The sequence below is a fragment of the Podarcis erhardii genome, assembly GCF_964252035.2.
Source record: "Podarcis erhardii genome assembly, chromosome: 3".
Taxonomy (NCBI): Eukaryota; Metazoa; Chordata; class Lepidosauria; order Squamata; family Lacertidae; genus Podarcis; species Podarcis erhardii.
In genome coordinates, this window is record NC_138507.1 from 122,794,248 (window position 1) to 122,813,628 (window position 19,381).

The 19,381-nt window shown below is 48.5% G+C and overlaps 1 protein-coding gene across 4 annotated transcripts in view; it reads right to left on the minus strand.

The window, feature by feature from the left end:
• The window catches only part of OTOF (otoferlin), a 203,173-nt gene that overhangs the window by 38,546 nt on the left and 145,246 nt on the right, over window positions 1–19,381 (minus strand). For 3 of the 4 annotated variants that reach the window (XM_081854517.1, XM_081854516.1, XM_081854519.1), the window contains exons 10-16: window positions 16,203–16,322; window positions 13,913–14,074; window positions 9,190–9,352; window positions 6,110–6,180; window positions 5,329–5,358; window positions 2,782–2,916; window positions 1,403–1,469 (exon numbers count right to left, since the gene is read on the minus strand). In XM_081854517.1, the coding sequence (XP_081710643.1) occupies window positions 1,403–1,469; window positions 2,782–2,916; window positions 5,329–5,358; window positions 6,110–6,180; window positions 9,190–9,352; window positions 13,913–14,074; window positions 16,203–16,322 (748 nt within the window). Of the gene's footprint in view, window positions 1–1,402; window positions 1,470–2,781; window positions 2,917–5,328; window positions 5,359–6,109; window positions 6,241–9,189; window positions 9,353–13,912; window positions 14,075–16,202; window positions 16,323–19,381 lie in introns of all 4 variants that reach the window. The other variant, XM_081854518.1, reaches the window with a different exon arrangement.

The window sequence follows — 19,381 nt, forward strand, 5'->3', positions numbered from 1 at the left end:
CAAAGAGAGGGACGAAACTGCTTCCCCAAAGCCGGACAGAATGCTTCGATTCATTGGGAGGGAGGTGGTCGTGGTTTCTCTTGGAAGTTTGGGTGCAACTCAGCTTGCAGAAAAAGGGTCTGCACGGGGTCTAAACAGAATATGGGACCCCCAAATCCCCCAAACTACCCCTGTACCTTTAACCTCTTTGCTGACCTCTCTATCTCTCCTTCGAGGTTTAGAGGGGTACACGTTGGGTTGTGTTCCCTTTACAACTTTCTCCTCCTCCTGACACTTTCTTGGGACCTCAAGGCAGGAGGAGGGAACTTTCTGATTCTGCATCAGACAGTGTCGGATCACAGAAGCCCCCCCCCCAGCCTTCCCCAAGACATCTGACATGCCCAGCTCCAAAGTCCAATTCTGCCAGCTTTCATCGCCTCTTTGCCAGTGATGGGTTGATGACAGAAAAACAGAAAAACTGAGGGAGGTGGAGGGACCATGCAGAGAGGGAGACAGAAAGTGCCCAAACCTTTGCTTTTGGGCAGTTGGCAAAGAGAGAGCGAGGAAGGAATGGAAGGAGGCACAAACACTCTGCAGATGGTACCATGGAAGGGGCCTGTGCTGAACTCATTTCATATGCATTAAAAAAAATAAAAATGTGATAGCACAACAGTTTCCTCGAAGGTGGAAATGGAGAATTCATTTTCAACAGTTCACAATGTTTCTACAGTTCAGGTACCTGCATTTTGTTTCAGCTCTAGGAGAGGAGCTCGGGGGGGTTTTTTTTGGGGGGGGGGAGATTTGGAGAGGCCAAACCTCTATGTTTCATAATTTTGGAATAAATACTAATACTACAGCCTTTTATGTGGGTCTGTGGGATGGGGGAATTGTTGTTTTCGTTTTAATTATTGACTTGTGTTTTTCATCTTATGTATTGTTTTGTGCACTGCCCTGAGATCTTGTGACGAAGAGCAGCAAATAATAATAATAATAATAATAATAATAATAATAATAATGCACCTCTTGATGGACAAAAGAACCCAAAAAAATCTCAAAGCAATTAAACCCTGGTCTCCTCCTCGCTTTCTGGTCCTCTGCTAAACCTGAAGCAGTTTGCAAATATTTTGCATGGAACAAAAGCTAAACTCCTTTCAGGAGAGCCCTGGTTTTCACAGCTGCATGGCCGATCAAGTAGCCCAGAGGTGAAGGGCTGCCCATTCCTGAAGCTGCAGTGAGAAGGAAAGCTTGACCTGTTAAATTTCTGCCTGCTCTCCAGCTGTGGAAGCTGCAGGCTCTGTCAGCGAGTGGGGCTTTCCTTGTAGTTTGAATTCCCCAAACATTACAGGTTTTTTTGGGGGGGGGGTTAACTCTCCTGTCTAATCCACCTTTCGTTTCTTTGAACTCCCGATTTCCAAAAATTTACCCTCAGACAGATCCATCTCATCTTTCTCCTCCGCTTCGGCCGCAGCCGCCTCCTGCTGTCGAAGCAGCTAGAAAAATGGAATAAAGGAAGGTCACACAACAATGTAGGTATTATAGGAATTCTAAGGTCATATATATATATACAGTGGTGCCTCGCAAGACGAAATTAATCCGTTCCGTGAGGCTCTTCGTATAGCGTTTTTTTCGTCTTGCGAAGCAAGCCCATTGACAGCTTAGCGGATTAGCGCTATTAGCGGTTTAGTGGCTTTTAGCGATCAGCTGTTAAGCGGCTTATCAGCGGATCAGCTGATAAGTGGCTTAGCGGCTTAGGAAAAGGGGGGGAAAGGGAAAAAACTCCGCAGGAACTCGCAAGACATTTTCGTCTTGCGAAGCAAGCCCATAGGGAAATTCATTTTGCGAAGCGCCTCCAAAACGGAAAACCCTTTCGTCTAGTGGGTTTTCCGTCTTGCGAGGCATTCGTCTTGCGGGGCACCACTGTATATATATAATAAATGTTCATAAATGTACAAGGCAAACGCATACATAAGTATATAAGTATATAAGTATATAAACCACGTGTCTGAAATAGTACAGGAGAACAATTCTAAAGCCATTTTGACTCTTTCAGTGACCTCAAATATTCGTCTGCAGTTTGGATAGAAATGGGAAAAGCCTCACCTGTTGTCTCTGTGCTCACAAATCCTGCCTTAAGGGCACATTTGGGTATAGAATAGAGTGAGCCTGTGACCTGGACTCAGGAATTAAGTATTTATCATCACAAAAGAATGCCACAATCACAGCTAAGGCAGCCTTTCTATATCACAGAATACACCATGGGTAAGCAAACTAAGGTCCAGGGGCTGGATCCGGCCCAATCGCCTTCTCAATCCGGCTCGCGGACAGTCCAGAAATCAACGTGTTTGTACATGAGTAGAATGTGTCCTTTTATTTAAAATGCATCTCTGGGTTATTTATGGGGCATAGGAATTCATTCATTTTTAAAAATTATTTTCCAAAATATACTCTGGCCCGGCCCCCTGCTTAAAAAGTTTGCTGAACCCTGGAATACACAGCCTAGAAGGGCACTGAATTATAGAATCATAGAATTGTAGAGTTGGAAGGGACCCAGAGGCCATCTAGTCCAACCCCTTGCAATGCATGCTGGGATGAAGTTGTTCCAGCAGCATTAATCGCACAGAAGCCCTGGAGGAATTTGTCGGCACGTGACCAAGCCGGCCTAACAATACGGGAAGAGCCAAGTATATCTCGTCTGGAATTAGAATTCGCTTTGTTTTGCAGAATGGGAGAACGGCTCTTGTGTGGTTTACTGCCCCATATTTTGAACCAGCCGCTCTTGATCGACACCTGCCAACCACTCACCTCCTTCATCGTCTCGATGGAAGCAAAATACTTGGACCACCAGTCCAGCATGCTCTCATCAGGCTCATCGTCCTCCTCCTCCTCTGCACCCCCTTTCTTCTTCTTTTTCTTCTTCTTCTCCTTCTCTTCTTCCGACTTGAAAATAATGGGGAAGAGGAGGGTGACAGAGGTTCTGGTTTTCGAACGTTTTTCGGAAGCCGAACATCCAACATGGCTTCCGCGGCTTCTGATTGAGTGCAGGAAGCTTCTGCAGCCAATGGGAAGCTGTGTCTTGGTTTCGGGAGTCGAATGGACTCCCAGAATGGATTAAGTTCGGCAACCAAGGTACCACCGTATAAGAAATCTCTTTTAAAAGGGTGAAACTGGATATGATGGAAGTTTCAAAACACAATTGTATGTAATCGTGATGATAAGCATTGAAGTTGGGTGAGCGGGGAGTCGTTAGTATTGCAGAATAGGATCATAACCGTTGAGTGATAAAGCGTAACTTTGAATCTTGAAATAAAACAAAACATTAAAAATGAGAACAGATTGCTGGACTATTTGGGCCATTGGCCTGATCCAGCAGGCTTTTCTTATGCCCGTCGTGGGATCATAGTGCTTTAAATGTGTGGCATGACGCTCAGTTTAATTCAGCCCTCGGTTCCCGGGGAGGAAGGCCTTGGATTGACAGCTAGCAAAAGCATGCGCAAGAGCTCTGTCGTCACTATAATGATCTCTGGCAAGCAAGCAGCCGGATAAGCAGCAACAAATCTCCGTCAGTTTTATGTAGTTTATTTACAAGGAAAATAATCCAGAGCATGGCCTTCTTGCCTGCTCTCATTAGGAGAAGTTGCTCAGTCTGACTCTGTTGGGATCCACAGAATGCTGTGTGAGATAGTAAGTCTGCAGGCCTGAGTTTGCTAGCTGATGCAACTGGCTGATGCAATCAGCCTGCAATACTTTCTACACAAGTGCAGGGTCAGAAAGACTCAGCAGTAATGCGCTGACAGTTGATTGGCTGTCATCGGTTTAAAAGGGAAAGCTGTCCAGCAGTAAAGGTGGTGGTGTAGAGGAGTGTGGTCAGAGAGAGTGTGTCTTCCTATTTGCCTTAAGGTGCAGCCAGGTACTGTGTTTGACTGCATGAACTGCTTCTGTAGATATTTGTATATAGATAGCTCACAATAAATATACTGCACTGAAGAACCTGGAACTCTAAGCATTTCTGCTAAAGCACTGCAAAGAATTCGCGACAGACTCATCGTCCCTCCCCAAACAGGAAGAACGCCAAAATCCCACCTTTCTACTCCTTCCCTTCTGTTTCTCTCTGAGCCTCTCCAATCTCCTTGTTTGGGGACCGCATGACTGGCCTATCTCCACGGGCATAGCTAGCTGCTCCAGCACCCAGAGCAGCAGGGGCGGAGTGATCCGTGCATGGGGGCAGGGAGATCCACGCATGGGGGTGGCATGGCAATTTGCCCACAGGGGTGGCACGGCAATCTGCCCGGGGGGTGCCACGTCAATCCGCCCAGAGGGGTCCTGCAGCAATCTGCCTGGGGGGGGGCGCCACAGTGATCTGCCCAGGGGGTGCTGTGGCAAGCTGCCCACGGAGTCCACTTGGTGGACACAATCCCCAAACTTCCGTTTCAGGCAGCACAGGGACCTGAGCCACTGCATCACTCCCAGGAGAGATGCATGGCTCGGGCACGCTGCAGGCCAGGCCCCGTGTTAAGTGCCACCCCGACACAGTGTGCTATTTTGGCACCCACTCAGGGATGACACCCGGGGAAGCCCTCCCCCACCGCCCCACCTTTCTCCGCCACTGCCTGTCTCTTCCCCAGAAGACACAGCCTCTGACCCTGGCTTATCAGCTGGTTGCCTGGCAATGCTTGGACCAACTTCCAACTCTTCCTCTCCTTGGGAGCTAGCAGCTTGTTCCCTGGGAAGGAGGGGAGCCAGACTGTCCTCTCTAAACTCAGACAGTGTTGGGATTTGAGTTCCCACCAGCTGCGTGGTAGCAGCATATTGTTTACATCATGTGATGTTGCTGATGTTTCTGAGCGTGAGACAGGATGTCCTACGCTGTTCCCAGGGTTGTGTTCTCAGTGTCACTTGAGACCTTCCTGTTGTTGCTGCAAAGGGGGAATCAGTGAGTTGTACGGAGGCTGCTGAGAGAGCAGACATGTTTGTACTAGCTCTGTGTACAGTGTACAGTCTGTTGAATAAAGTAGAATGTTAGACTACTTTCAGACTGTCTCTTTCTTCTGCTGAGATGCAAGGGGAAAGTGAGTGTGCATCTCTCAAAAGGGAGGTGTCGCTTATCACCGGTCTCTCTGGACTGAGGGAGGATCAGCCAGAGGGTGACCACCGGAGAGAAGCCCCGGTGCCTGGGAAGAGGAGTCATCCTTTCCCTAGGGGGCCGATTTCCAACAGACAGCTCCCATCTACAGAGTCAGCCTCTTGCTTGCTCAGCTCAATTTCTGAGGCTGGCTCTTTCGCTGAGGTCTGGGGGCGGGGCATGTTCCTGACAGTCACCACAGAGCCAGGCATGGCGCATCTGTCACTTACCACATCCACTTTCACGACCGCATCAGAGTTCTGCCTCCAGGGAAAGGAGAGGGGAAGGAAGAAGAAGCCACAGTTACACAGAGGAAGGCAGGCCTGCGGTTTGCATACACTCCAACATTTCCCATATAAAAAATAAGGAAATTCCTCACTCTTCCCCGCAACTGACGCTCCTTGATCTTCCATTCTCCCCACCCAGAGCATTTCCCAACAGAAGGAGGGTCAGGGCCACCACTACTTCCCCAACGGGACATAGCAAACACACCCTCTCTCATCCTAAGAAAACCCCTTAATCCCGATTTTATTTTATTTTATTTTATTTTGTGCTCTGTTAAATTTACAAGGAGAAAAGCACTGTTGGAAATTTCCATTCCACCTTTAGTTGCAGACATGGAACTGTTACGTGTCACATATCTGTTTACATTCCAGCACAGTTTGCTGGGAACTTCCGTTGTGTATAGCTTTTGCTTTTGACTCTCTCTCTTTCTCTGAGGTGACGAAAAGAGAGACAACATGTTTCTTTTGTCCTGATTTATGCTTCATAAATCTGTAGCTTATTAGTATGTTTCCACAAGCCTCACGCCTCTTCTGTTTGCGCAGTATGCTCTGCTGATACAGTGTGCTCAGGCTTTGAAGTCTGAGTCACTGATTTACGTCGCACCAGAGGTTGGGGGTTCCTCACGGCTGGAAGGGCATGATCCAGCTGGGGGCTAGCCAGCTGGCATCTCGACCCCCGAAGGATGCCGACAAGCACACACCAATAAATATATTTTAGAAAACGTACCGCTTCCAGCTTGACCATGGTTTCCATCTTCTTGATGGGGGCCTCGGGCTCCATGTTAACCACGATTTCCCCTGTGGGGTGAGAGATGGGTCCACCGTTGGCCAGGGCTGCATAGGCACTCATGAGCTTAGCTGGGCAGAGGACAGAGAAAGAGAACCAAGCACAGAAAAAGAGGGAAACGGAGAGACAGAAGAAGAAGAAGAAGAAGAAGAAGAAGAAGAAGAAGAAGAAGAAGAAGAAGAAGAGAATTGTTTTAGGACAGAGGTGGCCAGAAGGCAGAGATTCTGGAGAATTCCAGCAGAAACAGAAAGTGTTCGCTTATTTGCCCTGTGTCCGGAATGGAAATCAATCCCGTGGATAGTGTTAGTTTCTGTTTGTGCCACTGTGCAGTGCTTGGAGTCACAAGACTCTGTTTACATTCCTGAGATTCCAGACTGTTGGAAGTCTCATGGAAGACAGGAGACGGATGTGATGTTACCAGTTTCCCGTTCCTTTGTTTTTCAGTTGCTCTCTGCTTTCACAGAGAGAGCACATATATTTCTTTTCTGTCTGCGTAACTAGAAATAAAACCCTTTGCAATGTAGTTCATATTTTCTCGTCCTTCCCTGCTGCTGGATACTCTGTGTAACGAGGGAATGTGCCTGGAGCCTTATCAGAGGCTCAGGTCGTTAATCATCATTGGAGGCGATTCTGAAGGACTCAACCGGAGGATGAGCTTTTGCAGCTCGTAGCGGAGGCTCCAACAGTTGGTGGTTGTTTTAGTCTGTGAACGGTACCTGTTTCCCTGCAAGGTGGCCTTGCCCCAAATATGCCCCCCTGACACCTTCCATCTTACAGGTGCCACATAACACCCATTCCACATCCCTGGAACCCCCTGCCTTTGACATCAAGCAGGTACCTTCCCTGTACTCTTTTCAGAGCCTGATAAAAACATTTTTTATTAAAAAAAATTAATTTGATTTTTCAGATTAAAATTTCGCAGTCACATATCCAGCATACAGCATAGAAACAAGATTCCAAAGAATCTCCTGGACTTCTCTCCTCCCTTTTGTGGGTCCTTCATTAACCATTTCCTCCTGCATCTTTTATGATAACCCAAATCTTCTACCTCTCCATTGTGTCCAAAATATACCATTAAACTACAAGTCTTTTTCCAATCCTACTAACAATTTTAACTGTTTGCAATGGTTTTATAAGATAAATTACAAATTTTCCCCATTCCTTATTAAATTTTTGGTCTTCCTGATTTCTGATTCATTTTAGCCATTTTGGTCTTCCTTATTAAATTTTTGGTCTTCCTGATTTCTGATTCATTTTAGCCATTTTGGCATAACCCATCAACTTTAGCCATTTTGGCATCCAATTCTTCTCTGGTAGGGACTTTATCTTCTTTCCATCTCTGGACCAGTAGCATTTGTGAGTAACATTCATGGAAAAACATTTTTGTTTAGACAAGCCTACTCAGATGTCCAGAAAGCTGGTGTGTTTTTAATTTACTGCTTTTTAAAAAACAATCTCTTAATTCTTTTTACTAATAATTTTATTATTTTGATTGCTTTGTAAAACACTTTGAGTGTTATATAATTTTGTATGAAATGAATAAAAAAAATTACATCCTCCCCTCCCCCATTCAAATTGTGTTCCCTTTGCAACGAAACGAATGTTTTGGAAATAATCATGGCATGAATTACGCGGAATCCCCAATTTATGCAGATAGTTATGTGAATTATATCAACGAGTGGACAGCGAGATGAATAACATAGCACTTGGCAAAAAACGAACTGTTGTGGTTCAGAAAGAGCCCTGATTGTGACCAAGACAGGACAGAGATAGCTGCCTTCTTCTTACATCCCTCCCAGAAGGCGTGATAAAAGGAAGAAAAAAATGAATGGAAAAGTGGAGAAGAAAATACTGGAGGGAGAACGCCTCCAAGCTTCAGGGATGAGAATAAGCACACAAATATGTTGAATGCACAAGAACCTTTGTGTTACGGATGTTCCCAGGCTCAGCTATAATCCCAGCACTTTGTATTTCATAGAACCATAGAATTGAAATAGAACCATAGACTAGGGTTGGAAGGGACCCTGAGGGTCATCTATCCCAACCCCTTGAGATGCAGACATCTCAGCTGAAGCATCCATGGCAGGTAGCCATCCAACCTCAGCTTAAAAATCTCCAAGGAAGGAGTGCCCACCACCTTCCGAGGGAGACCGTTCCACTGTCGAACGGCTCTTGCCACCCTGAACATTCCCACATTTATTTCAGATGTGGGGTTGTGGGGAGAAGCAAAGAAAGAAACAGTGATTTGCTTAAGGTTACCCAAGCAATTTCCTAGGTGCTTTGGGATTCGGACCAGGACCTCTGCTGCTCATGGAGCTCAGTTTCTTAATTACAGAGGAGGCTCATTAAATAGCATTCTGCCCCACACCCTCCTGTCTAGCAAACCAAGACCCTAAAGTGGTACCTCTGGTTGTGAACGGGATCCGTTCCAGAGCTCCGTTCGCAACCTGAGCAGAACGCAACCTGCATCTGCACATCTGTGCATGCGCGGGTCACAATTTGCCGCTTCTGCGCATGCATGTGACATCACTTTGAGCATCTGCGCATGCGTGAGCGGCGAAACCCGGAAGTAACCCTTTCCGGTACTTCCGGGGCGCCGCGGTACGCAGTATGAAAATACTCAACGTGAAGCAAACGCAACACGAGGTATGACTGTACAGTGGTACCTTGGGATGTGAACGGGATCCATTCCGGAGCCCCGTTCACATCCCGAACGGAAGGCAAGATGCGACGGCGCATCTGCGTGTGCGCGGGTCGCGTTTTGCCACTTCCACGCATGCGCGTGACGTCATTTTGAGCGTCTGTGCATGCACGAGCGGCGAAACCCGGAAGTAACGCGCTCCGTTACTTCCGGGTTGCCGTGGAGCGCAACTCGAACGCGCTCAACCGGAAGTGCATTCAACTCGAGGTATGACTGTACTGGTCGTCCCCTGTTCCAAGTTACACACATAGTTCACACCAGAAGTGCCCCGTCTCCCAGACCCCATATCATCACCTTCCCTCCCGTCCTCTGGGACTACCTGCTGTGCTCCAATGCTGGGCTTTCTTATCCGGAGGCCTATAGATGAATTTCCGCAGGGAGTTCACAGCATGGCTTCCCACGAGGGTGTAACGCCCGAAAGCGCGGCAATCGACAACGCGGATGTTCAGCGGGGGGTGAAGAAGCTCGTTCTCAGGCAGATCCTGCAAGGGGCCAGATGCAAAGGTAGGATTTAAAAGGGATCTTTTGGCGGTTGGGGGAGGGGGGAGGGGAGGAATCAACAGATTTCTGGTGTCTTCAGGGTCATCTCAGCCACCTCCTCCTTGTTCCAATGCCCTCATTGGTCCCAAATCTAGAATGATGATATCTGATTGGATGAGCTTACTGCCGCTCTGGGGAAATGTTTTATTTTATTTTATTTTATTTTATTTTTTAAAAAAGATTAGATTTTCCACAATAATAACAAAAACCACAAGGCAGAATAACACACAAAAACAGAAAAAAAGAAAAAAGAAAAAAGAAAAATACAGTGGTGCCTTGCAAGACGAAATTAATCCGTTCTGTGAGGCTCTTCGTATAGCGGTTTTTTTGTCTTGCAAAGCAAGCCCATTGACAGCTTAGCGGATTGGCGCTTTTAGCGGTTTAGCGGCTTTTAGCGGATCAGCTGATAAGCAGCTTAGGGCTTAGGAAAAGGGGGGGGAGGGAAAAAACCCCGCAGGAACTCGCAAGACATTTTCGTCTTGCGAAGCAAGCCCATAGGGAAATTCGTTTTGCGAAGTGCCTCCAAAACGGAAAACCCTTTCGTCTAGCGGGTTTTCCGTCTTGTGAGGCATTCGTCTCGAGGGGCACCACTGTACATCAGTGAACGAAAGGGGAAAAAGAAACATAAACAGATAAACAATAACAACAAACTTAATTCTTTACAAATCCAACCTTTTAAACATCTTGGTTGACTTCCTCTAGTCCTTCCCTTCTGAGTTTCCTTGTAGCTGAGAGTAACAGCTTTCCAATATCATTATTGAACTAAAACAATTTCCAATTATAGTCCATCTTATTCACATTTCTTAATATTCTGGATCCCATTTATTTGATTATAACTTAATTTAATCCTAGGCCTATTTGTTTCTTTCAAGTAATTTCTAATTTTTTATATTACAATATTTATTCCAATAGTCCTTAATTTTCCTCCAGTCCTCTTGAAACTCCTCTTCTTTCTGGTCGCGGATTCTTCCAGTCAGGTCGGGGGAAATGTTTTAAGTTGAAATGAAGTGTTTGGAAGACACCCCCAAAGGAAATCTAGTCCAACCCCCAGCAATGCTGGAATCTCAGCTAAAAAATCCCTGGCTGGTGTCCATCCAACCTCTGCATAACAGCCTCCAAAGCAGTCTCCTCTTTCCCAGGCTAAACTTCCCCAACTCCTTCAACCGTTCCTCATGTCATAAGAATTCTAAGGTCTCAAATATAAATTAAGTGTTCATAAATGCACAAGGCAAACACATACATTATATAAACTGCGTGTCAGGAGAGCAATCCTGGAGCCATTTCAACTCTCCCAGTGACCTCAAATATTCCTCTGCAGGAAGGGAGGCAAATGGAGGAAGCCTTTCCGTTGTCTTTTTGCTTGCAAATCTTGTCTTAAGGGTGTATTTGTGTATGAATAGGGTGAGCCTCTGACCTGGATTCAGGAAGTATTAATCATCACAAAAGAATGGCCAGGCTGCCCAGGTAATGCAATCAGTGACCACTATCAGGTATCCTGGAAGGCAGGATTTCTGCTGTAGACCGCCTCCTTCTGTGATGTATGTATGATGTTTTTGGGGGTGGTCTTGGGCTACAGGGTGGGCAATTTCGAAAGGGCTTGCGCACCACTGTTCAGGGTTCTCCCTTCCTCCTGCATGTGGTGAGTAGGGACCATGTTGCAACAGTTTAATGAAGATCAGGCTTACTAGCCGCTTTGCTTTTCGATATTCTCTGGTTGGCCTCTGTTATTTTCTCCTACTGATAGGGAACCTACTTAAGGACTCTATATGGGCTCTGGATTACCCTATAAGGGAAAGGGAGCAGTTTTTGTCTTCATAGAATCCTAGAGTTGGAAGAGACCACAAGGGCCATCGAGTCCAACCCCCTGCCAAGCAGGAAACACCATCAGAGCACTCCTGACATATGGTTGTCAAGCCTCTGCTTAAAGACCTCCAAAGAAGGAGACTCCACCACACTCCTTGGCAGCAAATTCCACTGTCAAACAGCTCTTACTGTCAGGAAGTTCTTCCTAATGTTTAGGTGGAATCTTCTTTCTTGTAGTTTGGATCCATTGCTCCGTGTCCGCTTCTCTGGAGCAGCAGAAAACAACCTTTCTCCCTCCTCTATGTGACATCCTTTTATATATTTGAACATGGCTATCATATCACCCCTTAACCTCCTCTTCTCCAGGCTAAACATGCCCAGCTCCCTTAGCCGTTCCTCATAAGGCATCGTTTCCAGGCCTTTGACCATTTTGGTTGCCCTCCTCTGGACCCGTTCCAGTTTGTCCGTGTCCTTCTTGAACTGTGGTGCCCAGAACTGGACACAGTACTCCAGGTGAGGTCTGACCAGAGCAGAATACAGTGGCACTATTACTTCCCTTGATCTAGATGCTATACTCCTATTGATGCAGCCCAGAATTGCATTGCATAACACTCATAAGACTTGATTTACAGACCCTTGATCATCTAGGTTGCCTCTCAAGACCAACTGCAGGAGAACAAGTGTGAGAAAGGGTTATTGCCTCCATGTTCTCCTTGTGAGCAGTGGCGTTGTAACGGAGGGCGGGGGGGGGGGTCTATTGTCTGGGGGGGTGACAAGAAGGCACCCCATGGGGGCTCCTGCCACCACCGCAGCACGAGCAGCCATTGCGCCACCATAGCTGCATGTGGAGTATCGTCTGTTTGGAGCTGCAGCTGCAAGCAGAGGATCCCGGCACCAGCGGCAAACCGCTATCTACAGCGCGTGTGTGGTGTCGCATGCATGCACTGTACTTAGAGACGCCGCACATGGGCTGCACATAGTGGTTTGCCACCGGGGCCGCTTGAGCGGCGTATGGATGGCGGTGCGATCCCTCTGTCACCACTACAGCCGCATGTAGATGATCCTCCGTTCGGGGCTGCAGACGTGAGCAGGGGATCCCGGCACTGGTGGCAAACCGCTGTTTAGAGCGGGTGTGCGGCTGCGCTGTTAGTTTCTGTGTGTTGCCACTGTGCAGTGCTTTGGAGTCACAAGACTCTGTTTACATTCCCCACATTCCATACTGTTGGAAGTCTCATGGGAGATGGATGTGACGTTAGTGGTTTCCTGTTCCTTTGTTTTTCAGTTGCTCTCTGCTTTCACAGAGAGAGGGTGTATTTTTCTTTGCTGTCTGCGTAGCGAGAAATAAAACTCTTTAGCCATGTAGCCATAAATCTCATCACTTCCTTGTTGTGCTGGACCCGGGGGAAAGGTACCGTGAGCGTAGTCTGAGTCCACACGAATAGGGGCAAGGTCCGAGGCGGAGAGCCGGGCGGGGAACAGGAACGCTGGAACAGGAGGCCGAGCAGGGTACAGGAGCACCGGATGGTCAGGAACAGGAGGCCGAGCAGGGATCAGGAACACAGGAAGGTCCAAAGCCAACAACGATGTTGCTCCCGCAACCTGGGACCGGGCTGACTGGGCTTTTATCCTCTTCTAAGGCCAGGGGCGGTCCCGGCCCCCAGGAGCCCCGCCTCCTCTGGCCTTAAGGCGAGCACTCCTCCTGGGAGCAACCAGTTCCCTTCGCCTCTCTGCCCTAAGCCTCTGCAGATCAGGAGAGGCCGAAGGGTTACTGGGCCCTGGAGGAGGCTCACCTGTAGCCACTGAGTCCTCAAGCCCCTCTGGGGCCAGAAGGGTTTCACCTGGGGCCAGCTCCCGGTGCTCTGCCACAGGTGCAGGCTCTTCAGCATCTAGGCCTTGCCCCAGTTCAGCCAGCCCTGGAGGCGGGGACTCCTGTGCAGGCTGGGATTCCTCTGGTTCATCCTCTGAATCGGAATCCCAGGCCATCACACCTGTGCTGCTTTGATTCTCTGCTGGATGGGAATGTACCCGAGGCCTCATCAAAGGCTCAGGTTGTTAATTATCGTCGGGGGCGATTCTGGAGGAAGATGAGCTTTATCAGCTTGGCTGAGCGGAGATCCCAACAGTCGCATACATGCGCTGTACATAACAATGCCAAATATGTGCTGTGCATAGCGGTTTGCCGCCGGGGCTGCTCGAGCGCCGTGCGGACAGCGGTGGGATCCCTGTGTCACCACTACAGCCACATGTAGAGGATCCTCCGTTCACGGTTGCAGACGTGAGCAGAGGATCCCAGTACTGACCGTACGGCACTGGAGCAGTGCCACTGGCAAACCACTATGTACAGTGCATGTGCGTCATCGCTACGCATGCCATATATGTCGTATGTAGCGATGCCGCGCATGCGCCCTGTGTAGTGACGCCCCACCCCAGGTGTCAGATGACGTTTTCGTTCACCCCTGCTTGTGGGCTTCTAAGGATTGGCTCCTGATTGGCCACTGTGGGCTGGATGGACCTTTGGTGCGATCCAAAAGCCAGGAGGGGAGAGGGCTCCTGTGTTCGAATCCTGCTTGCTGGTTTCCCACATGCCTCTGGTTGGCCACTGTGAGAACAGAATGCTGGGCTAGAGGGGCCTTTGGCCTGATCCAGCAACCTCTTCTCATGTCCTTATGCACCCATCTCTGCTGGGAAAAGATACTCACCACTTCAAACCATTTGACCAAGGTGCTGAAATTGGGGTTTTTCTTGTAGTTCTGGATGAGGGACGACTGGACTCCCCTCCCGGCACATTCGATGTCCACTCGAGGCCGATCCACCTGGGCCAAGTTCACGCGCTTCAGGTCTCTCAGTCCCCAGAACAAGATCTAGAATTATGAAAAGGTAAAGGTAAAGGACCCCTGACAGTTAAGTCCTGTCAAAGGCGACTCTGGGGTTGCGGTGCTCATCTCGCTTTGCAGGCCGAGGGAGCCAGCATTTCCGCAGATAGTTTTTCCAGGTCACGTGGCCAGCAGGACTAAGCTGCTTCTGGCGCAACAGAACACCAAAACGTTGTTTACCTTCCCGCTGGAGTGGTACCTATTTATCTACTTGCCCTTTTGGGTGTGCTTTCTAACTGCTAGGTTGGCAGGAGCTGGGACCGAGCAACGGGAGCTCACCCCATCGTGGGGATTCGAATTGCTGACCTTCTGATCAGCAAGCCCAAGAGGCTTAGTGGTTTAGACCGCAGCACCACCCTCGTCTAGAATTATAAAATTGTAGATCACAGAAGAATTGATGCTTTTGAATTCTGGTGCTGGAGGAGACTCTTGAGAGTCCCATGGACTGCAAGAAGATCAAACCTCTCCATTCTGAAGGAAATCAGCCCTGAGTGCTCCCTGGAAGGACAGATCCTGAAGCTGAGGCTCCAAGACTTTGGCCACCTCATGAGAAGAGAAGACTCCCTGGAAAAGACCCTGATGCTGGGAAAGATGGAGGGCACAAGGAGAAGGGGACGAAGGAGGACGAGATGGTTGGACAGTGTTCTCGAAGCTACCAGCATGAGTTTGACCCAACTGCGGGAGGCAGTGGAAGACAGGAGGGCCTGGCATGCTCTGGTCCAGGGGGCCACGAAGAGTCGGACACGACTAAACGACTAAACAACAACAACAACAACAAAGAATTGTGGAGTCCGACGAAGGGACCGGTCAGGGACTGGACTGAAGAGGAGCACTGGGGATCGCCCTCTCCTTTTCCTCAGCTTCCCTGGAAGGAGGAGAGGGAGTGATGGCGATCGCCCCCCCCCCTCCATCAGTTTCAAGAGAAGAGGGAGACAGGATTGAATTACAGCAGAACTCAGAGCTGGAAGAGAAGGAAGGGGAGAGCTGATAGCAGAGACTTCCCTCGAAAGCAGAGAAGAGCCACCATCCCCAAAAACTCATCGCTCAATTAGAGTTCAAGAGCAATGAGCTCAACGGCATTTGACTACTGGGGCCCCCGTAGAGACCCCCCCCCATGCCTGATAGGACTCTGAGGACCATCTAGTCCAGGCATGGCCAAACGCAGACCTCCAAATGTTTTGGGACTACAATTCCCATCACCCCGGACCACTGGTCCTGTTAGCTAGGGATGATGGGAGTTGTAGTCCCAGAACATCTGGAGGCCAAGTTTGGCCATGCCTGATCTAGTCCAACCCCCTGCAATGCTGGAAGATGCAGCTGTTCCGTACAGGGATCGAAACTGCAACCTTGGCGTTACCAGCACCACGCTCTAACCAACTGAGATCTCTAGCCCCATCGTTCTTCCTGGACGCTGAGGTTCAGCGCTGAGGGCCTTCTGGTGGTTCCCTCCGTGCGAGAAGCAAAGCTACAGGGAACCAGGCAGAGGGCCTTCTTGGTGGTGGCACCCGCCCTGTGGAACGCCCCCCCCATCAGATGTCAAAGAGATAAACAACTACCTGGAGGGCAGCCCTGTTCAGGGAAGTTTTTAATGTGTGACATTTTAATGTACAGTGGTGCCCCGCAAGACGAATGCCTCGCAAGACGGAAAACCCGCTAGACGAAAGGGTTTTCCGTTTTGGAGGTGCTTCGCAAAACGAATTTCCTATGGGCTTGCTTTGCAAGACGAAAATGTCTTGCGAGTTCCTGCAGGTTTTTTTCCCTCCCCCCCTTTTTCTAAGCCGCTAAGCCGCTTATCAGCTGATCCGCTAAGCCGCTAAGCCGCTAATAGCGCTAATCCACTAAGCCGCTAATGGGCTTGTTTCGCATGACGAAAAAACCGCAAGACGAAGAGACTTGCGGAACGGATTCTTTTCGTCTTGAGAGGCACCACTGTATTTTTACTCTTTGTTGGAAGCTGCCCAGAGTGGCTGGGAAGACCCAGCCAGATGGGCGGGGTATAAGTAATAAATTATTATTATTATTATTATTATTATTATTATTATTATTATTATTATTTGGAAGCACCAGTCCACCCACCCGCCATTCAGGAAGCCCAGCACCGAGGTTTTAAGCTTACCTCCACTCTGTATTTGCTTAACACAGGGCGGATTCCCAAAGGCACAGGCAGGATGGGGCCCCGATCCATGTCCGTGGGGCCGTCAATGGGAGGCAGCTCTGACTTCCCGGCTGGGCCAATCTGCAAGAGAGAAGGACGGCAGGTAGAATCTGTTTCTTTAGCAATCTCTCTCTCTCACTCACACACAAACAAACACACATTTGCCAACCGCCATGATGCTTTCGTTCACCCTGGGAAGGTTAACCCATCCCGTTCATGCATTGCTAAGTTGGGGAGTTTAGAATCCCTGCTTTGAATAAGATAAGCCCAAAGTCACGGTTTTGAATAGAGTACGTCAACTCTTCATCCTATACTGTGTGACTTGGAAAATTTGGGTCCAGTGTTTTGCCCGAGTCTTTGAAACGAAGACTGGTACTCAAGGAATCATGTAGGGTAGGGGGTTGCCAACTTTTTTGGGCGGGTACTGAGGGCTCATTTGGAATGAATGATGAGAATGTACCATGGGTGCCAGTTACAAGATGGCTGCCATGGAGTGTGTGGCAATGCCAGTGCTTTTTGTTTTCAAAAAATAATGTTTAGGGGTACAGTGGTACCTTGCAAGATGAAATTAATCCGCTCCGTGAGGCTCTTCGTATAGCGGTTTTTTCGTCTTGCGAAGCAAGCCCATTGACAGCTTAGCGGATTAGCGCTATTAGCGGTTTCGCGGCTTTTAGTGGATCAGCTGTTAAGCGGCTTATCAGCGGATCAGCTGATAAGCGGCTTAGCGGCTTAGGAAAAGGGGGGAAGGGGGGGGAAACCCGCAGGAACTCGCAAGACATTTCGTCTTGCGAAGCAAGCCCATAGGGAAATTCGTTTTGCGAAGAGCCTCCAAAATGGAAAACCCTTTCGTCTAGCGGGTTTTCCGTCTTGCGAGGCGTTCGTCTTGCGGGGCACCACTGTACTCTCATTTTGACTCAAGAAAAGTCACCATTTGATAGTTCACATCGGGGAAAAGAAATACAGTAAATGGACAAAAGTACAAAGATTCAAAAAATGTTTAGGGGTATGTGTACCCCTATATCTCCCCAGAAAAAAAGCGCTGGGCATCGCGCAACATGGCTGCTGTGGGGAAGCAGAATGATGGATTCCATGTTGGGATGGCTGAGACTACAATTCCCATCATCCCTGACCACTGGTCCTGTTAGCTAGGGATGATGGGAGTTGTAGTCCAAAAACAGCTGGAGACCCAAGTTTGGGTAACCCTGATCTAGTGCATTCCCCAGGGATATTTCCTGAGTCATTTCACAGGTGCCAGTGGATGGATTGGCAGCAGCCTGGTACAAACAGGTACCACTCAGGTGAGTCCTGATTCAGGGAGAAGGACTCCGAGCAGAAATGGAAGCCACTTTCCCCAACGTTGTTTCTTTCTGATATTTGAGCAGAAACCACCAACATGGTGCTTTGTGCAGTGCCCAAAAGTCTAATCAAGATTAATTCTGTGATCCGGGTGGAAATTTCACATTGGAAACTGTACATCTCTGAATCACTATTACAACCATGCAGGTTTCTAATAGCTCCAAGAGGCAGGCAGAAAGACTTTGAGCATGCTGGTGATTTCTGAGAGGTGCCAACATTTTGGGGAAGAAAGGGTGATTGGTGGGTTGAGTTGACATTTTCTTCTGGAGGATGTGCAGAACAGCCCCTTTGGAGGTTACCCGCATGCCCAAGGCCCCGTTCTGCGATTTGTGAGCGAGTTACGGATGGAAAAAGTCAAGGGAGGGAGAGCGGGACAGTTGGGTTGTGAGACAAGCAGAGCTTGACCTAATTTGGTTCATGCAGACAAGAGGAAGAGAGCGAGATAATGCAAAGGGCAAAATAAGAATAACAAAAACCAAATCAGGATAGCCTGTAATACAAGGCAAGGCCCCCAGCTAAGAGGAATGAGAACATCACAAAGGGGTTTTCTTTTGGCTGCAGCAATCTGGGAAGCACCTTGATTTGTGGCACGCACGGATCATGGACCGCCAGCAAGGCCCGCCTGATCTCTTCGTCGTCGTAAGGAAGCTGAGAAGATGGAGGCAGGGCAGAAAGAGAGACAGACAGACAGACAGACAGACAGACAGACAGACAGAAGGACGGACAGGACAGGACGAATCCACAGATGTAAAGAAAAGAAAACAAAGTCCACTCTTAAACAGGCAAACAGTGCAGCAGATGGAGAAGACATAGTCCGCTTTCAAAGAGTGAGATGGAAGAAGGAGTTGTGTCTTTGGCAGGTGGGATACTTGGAGATTCCTCCATCCACACAACTTACAGTAGACCTGAAATCTGTGCGCCATTTATTTATGTGATCGCAGCCTTGTGTGCTTCATCAATCAATCAATCAATCAATCAATAAAGAGGGCCAGAGAACAGGGAAAACCCATCGGAAGGGGCTGAACCATATCTTATGAGAGCTTCCAGGACTCAGAAAGCAAGACAGAGGGCTTAAGAAGCTCTTTCTGCACTAGGTTTTCCTGTGGTTGAAAGAGCTTTTAAAGAGCTTTTTACTTACTAATCTCTGGGAAGATCATTTCAGGATCCTGGGATGCTCCTGCAAGAACTTGCAGAGCCATCGTGAGATCTTGAGAGATCTCAGACAGCCCTGCAAGATCTTGCAGAAGCATCTCAGGGCCTTAGCATGAGTGTCGCAGAGGCCAGTAACATACCTTCCAATTGCCCCATTTTAAGCAGGACTGCCCTGCTTTCTTTAGAGGCACTCTGGGCTCTGCTTCTGTCCTGGAGTGTCCCAATTTCATGGGGCCTGAGGATGGGGACCCCAGAAGCAGCTCCCACAGTGGTAGCAGCATTGAGAAACAGGCATGAGAGTTGGAGCCCTTCCTCCTGCTTCCCAAAGCTGAGCAAAGGCATACCAGGCTTTGGGAAGGAAATGTGAGCCTGTGTCCCAATTCGGGCAGGTGGGAATTGTGGTGATCCCTGTGCCACCACTTTATTTCTCGCTGCCACCACCCAGGCCCTACCTGGTACAATACTAATGTTTATTTATTGCAGTTTAACAAGTGTGTGGTTTCATAAATGGTATCTGTCAATTACAATCATGGGGTGCCTATCCAGACCTATAACTTCCGCTACCTGCTCTCACTCACTAAATCACCTCTCAGATATTTCCTTGTCTTCCTAGCTCCTAGTTGTTCCTGACT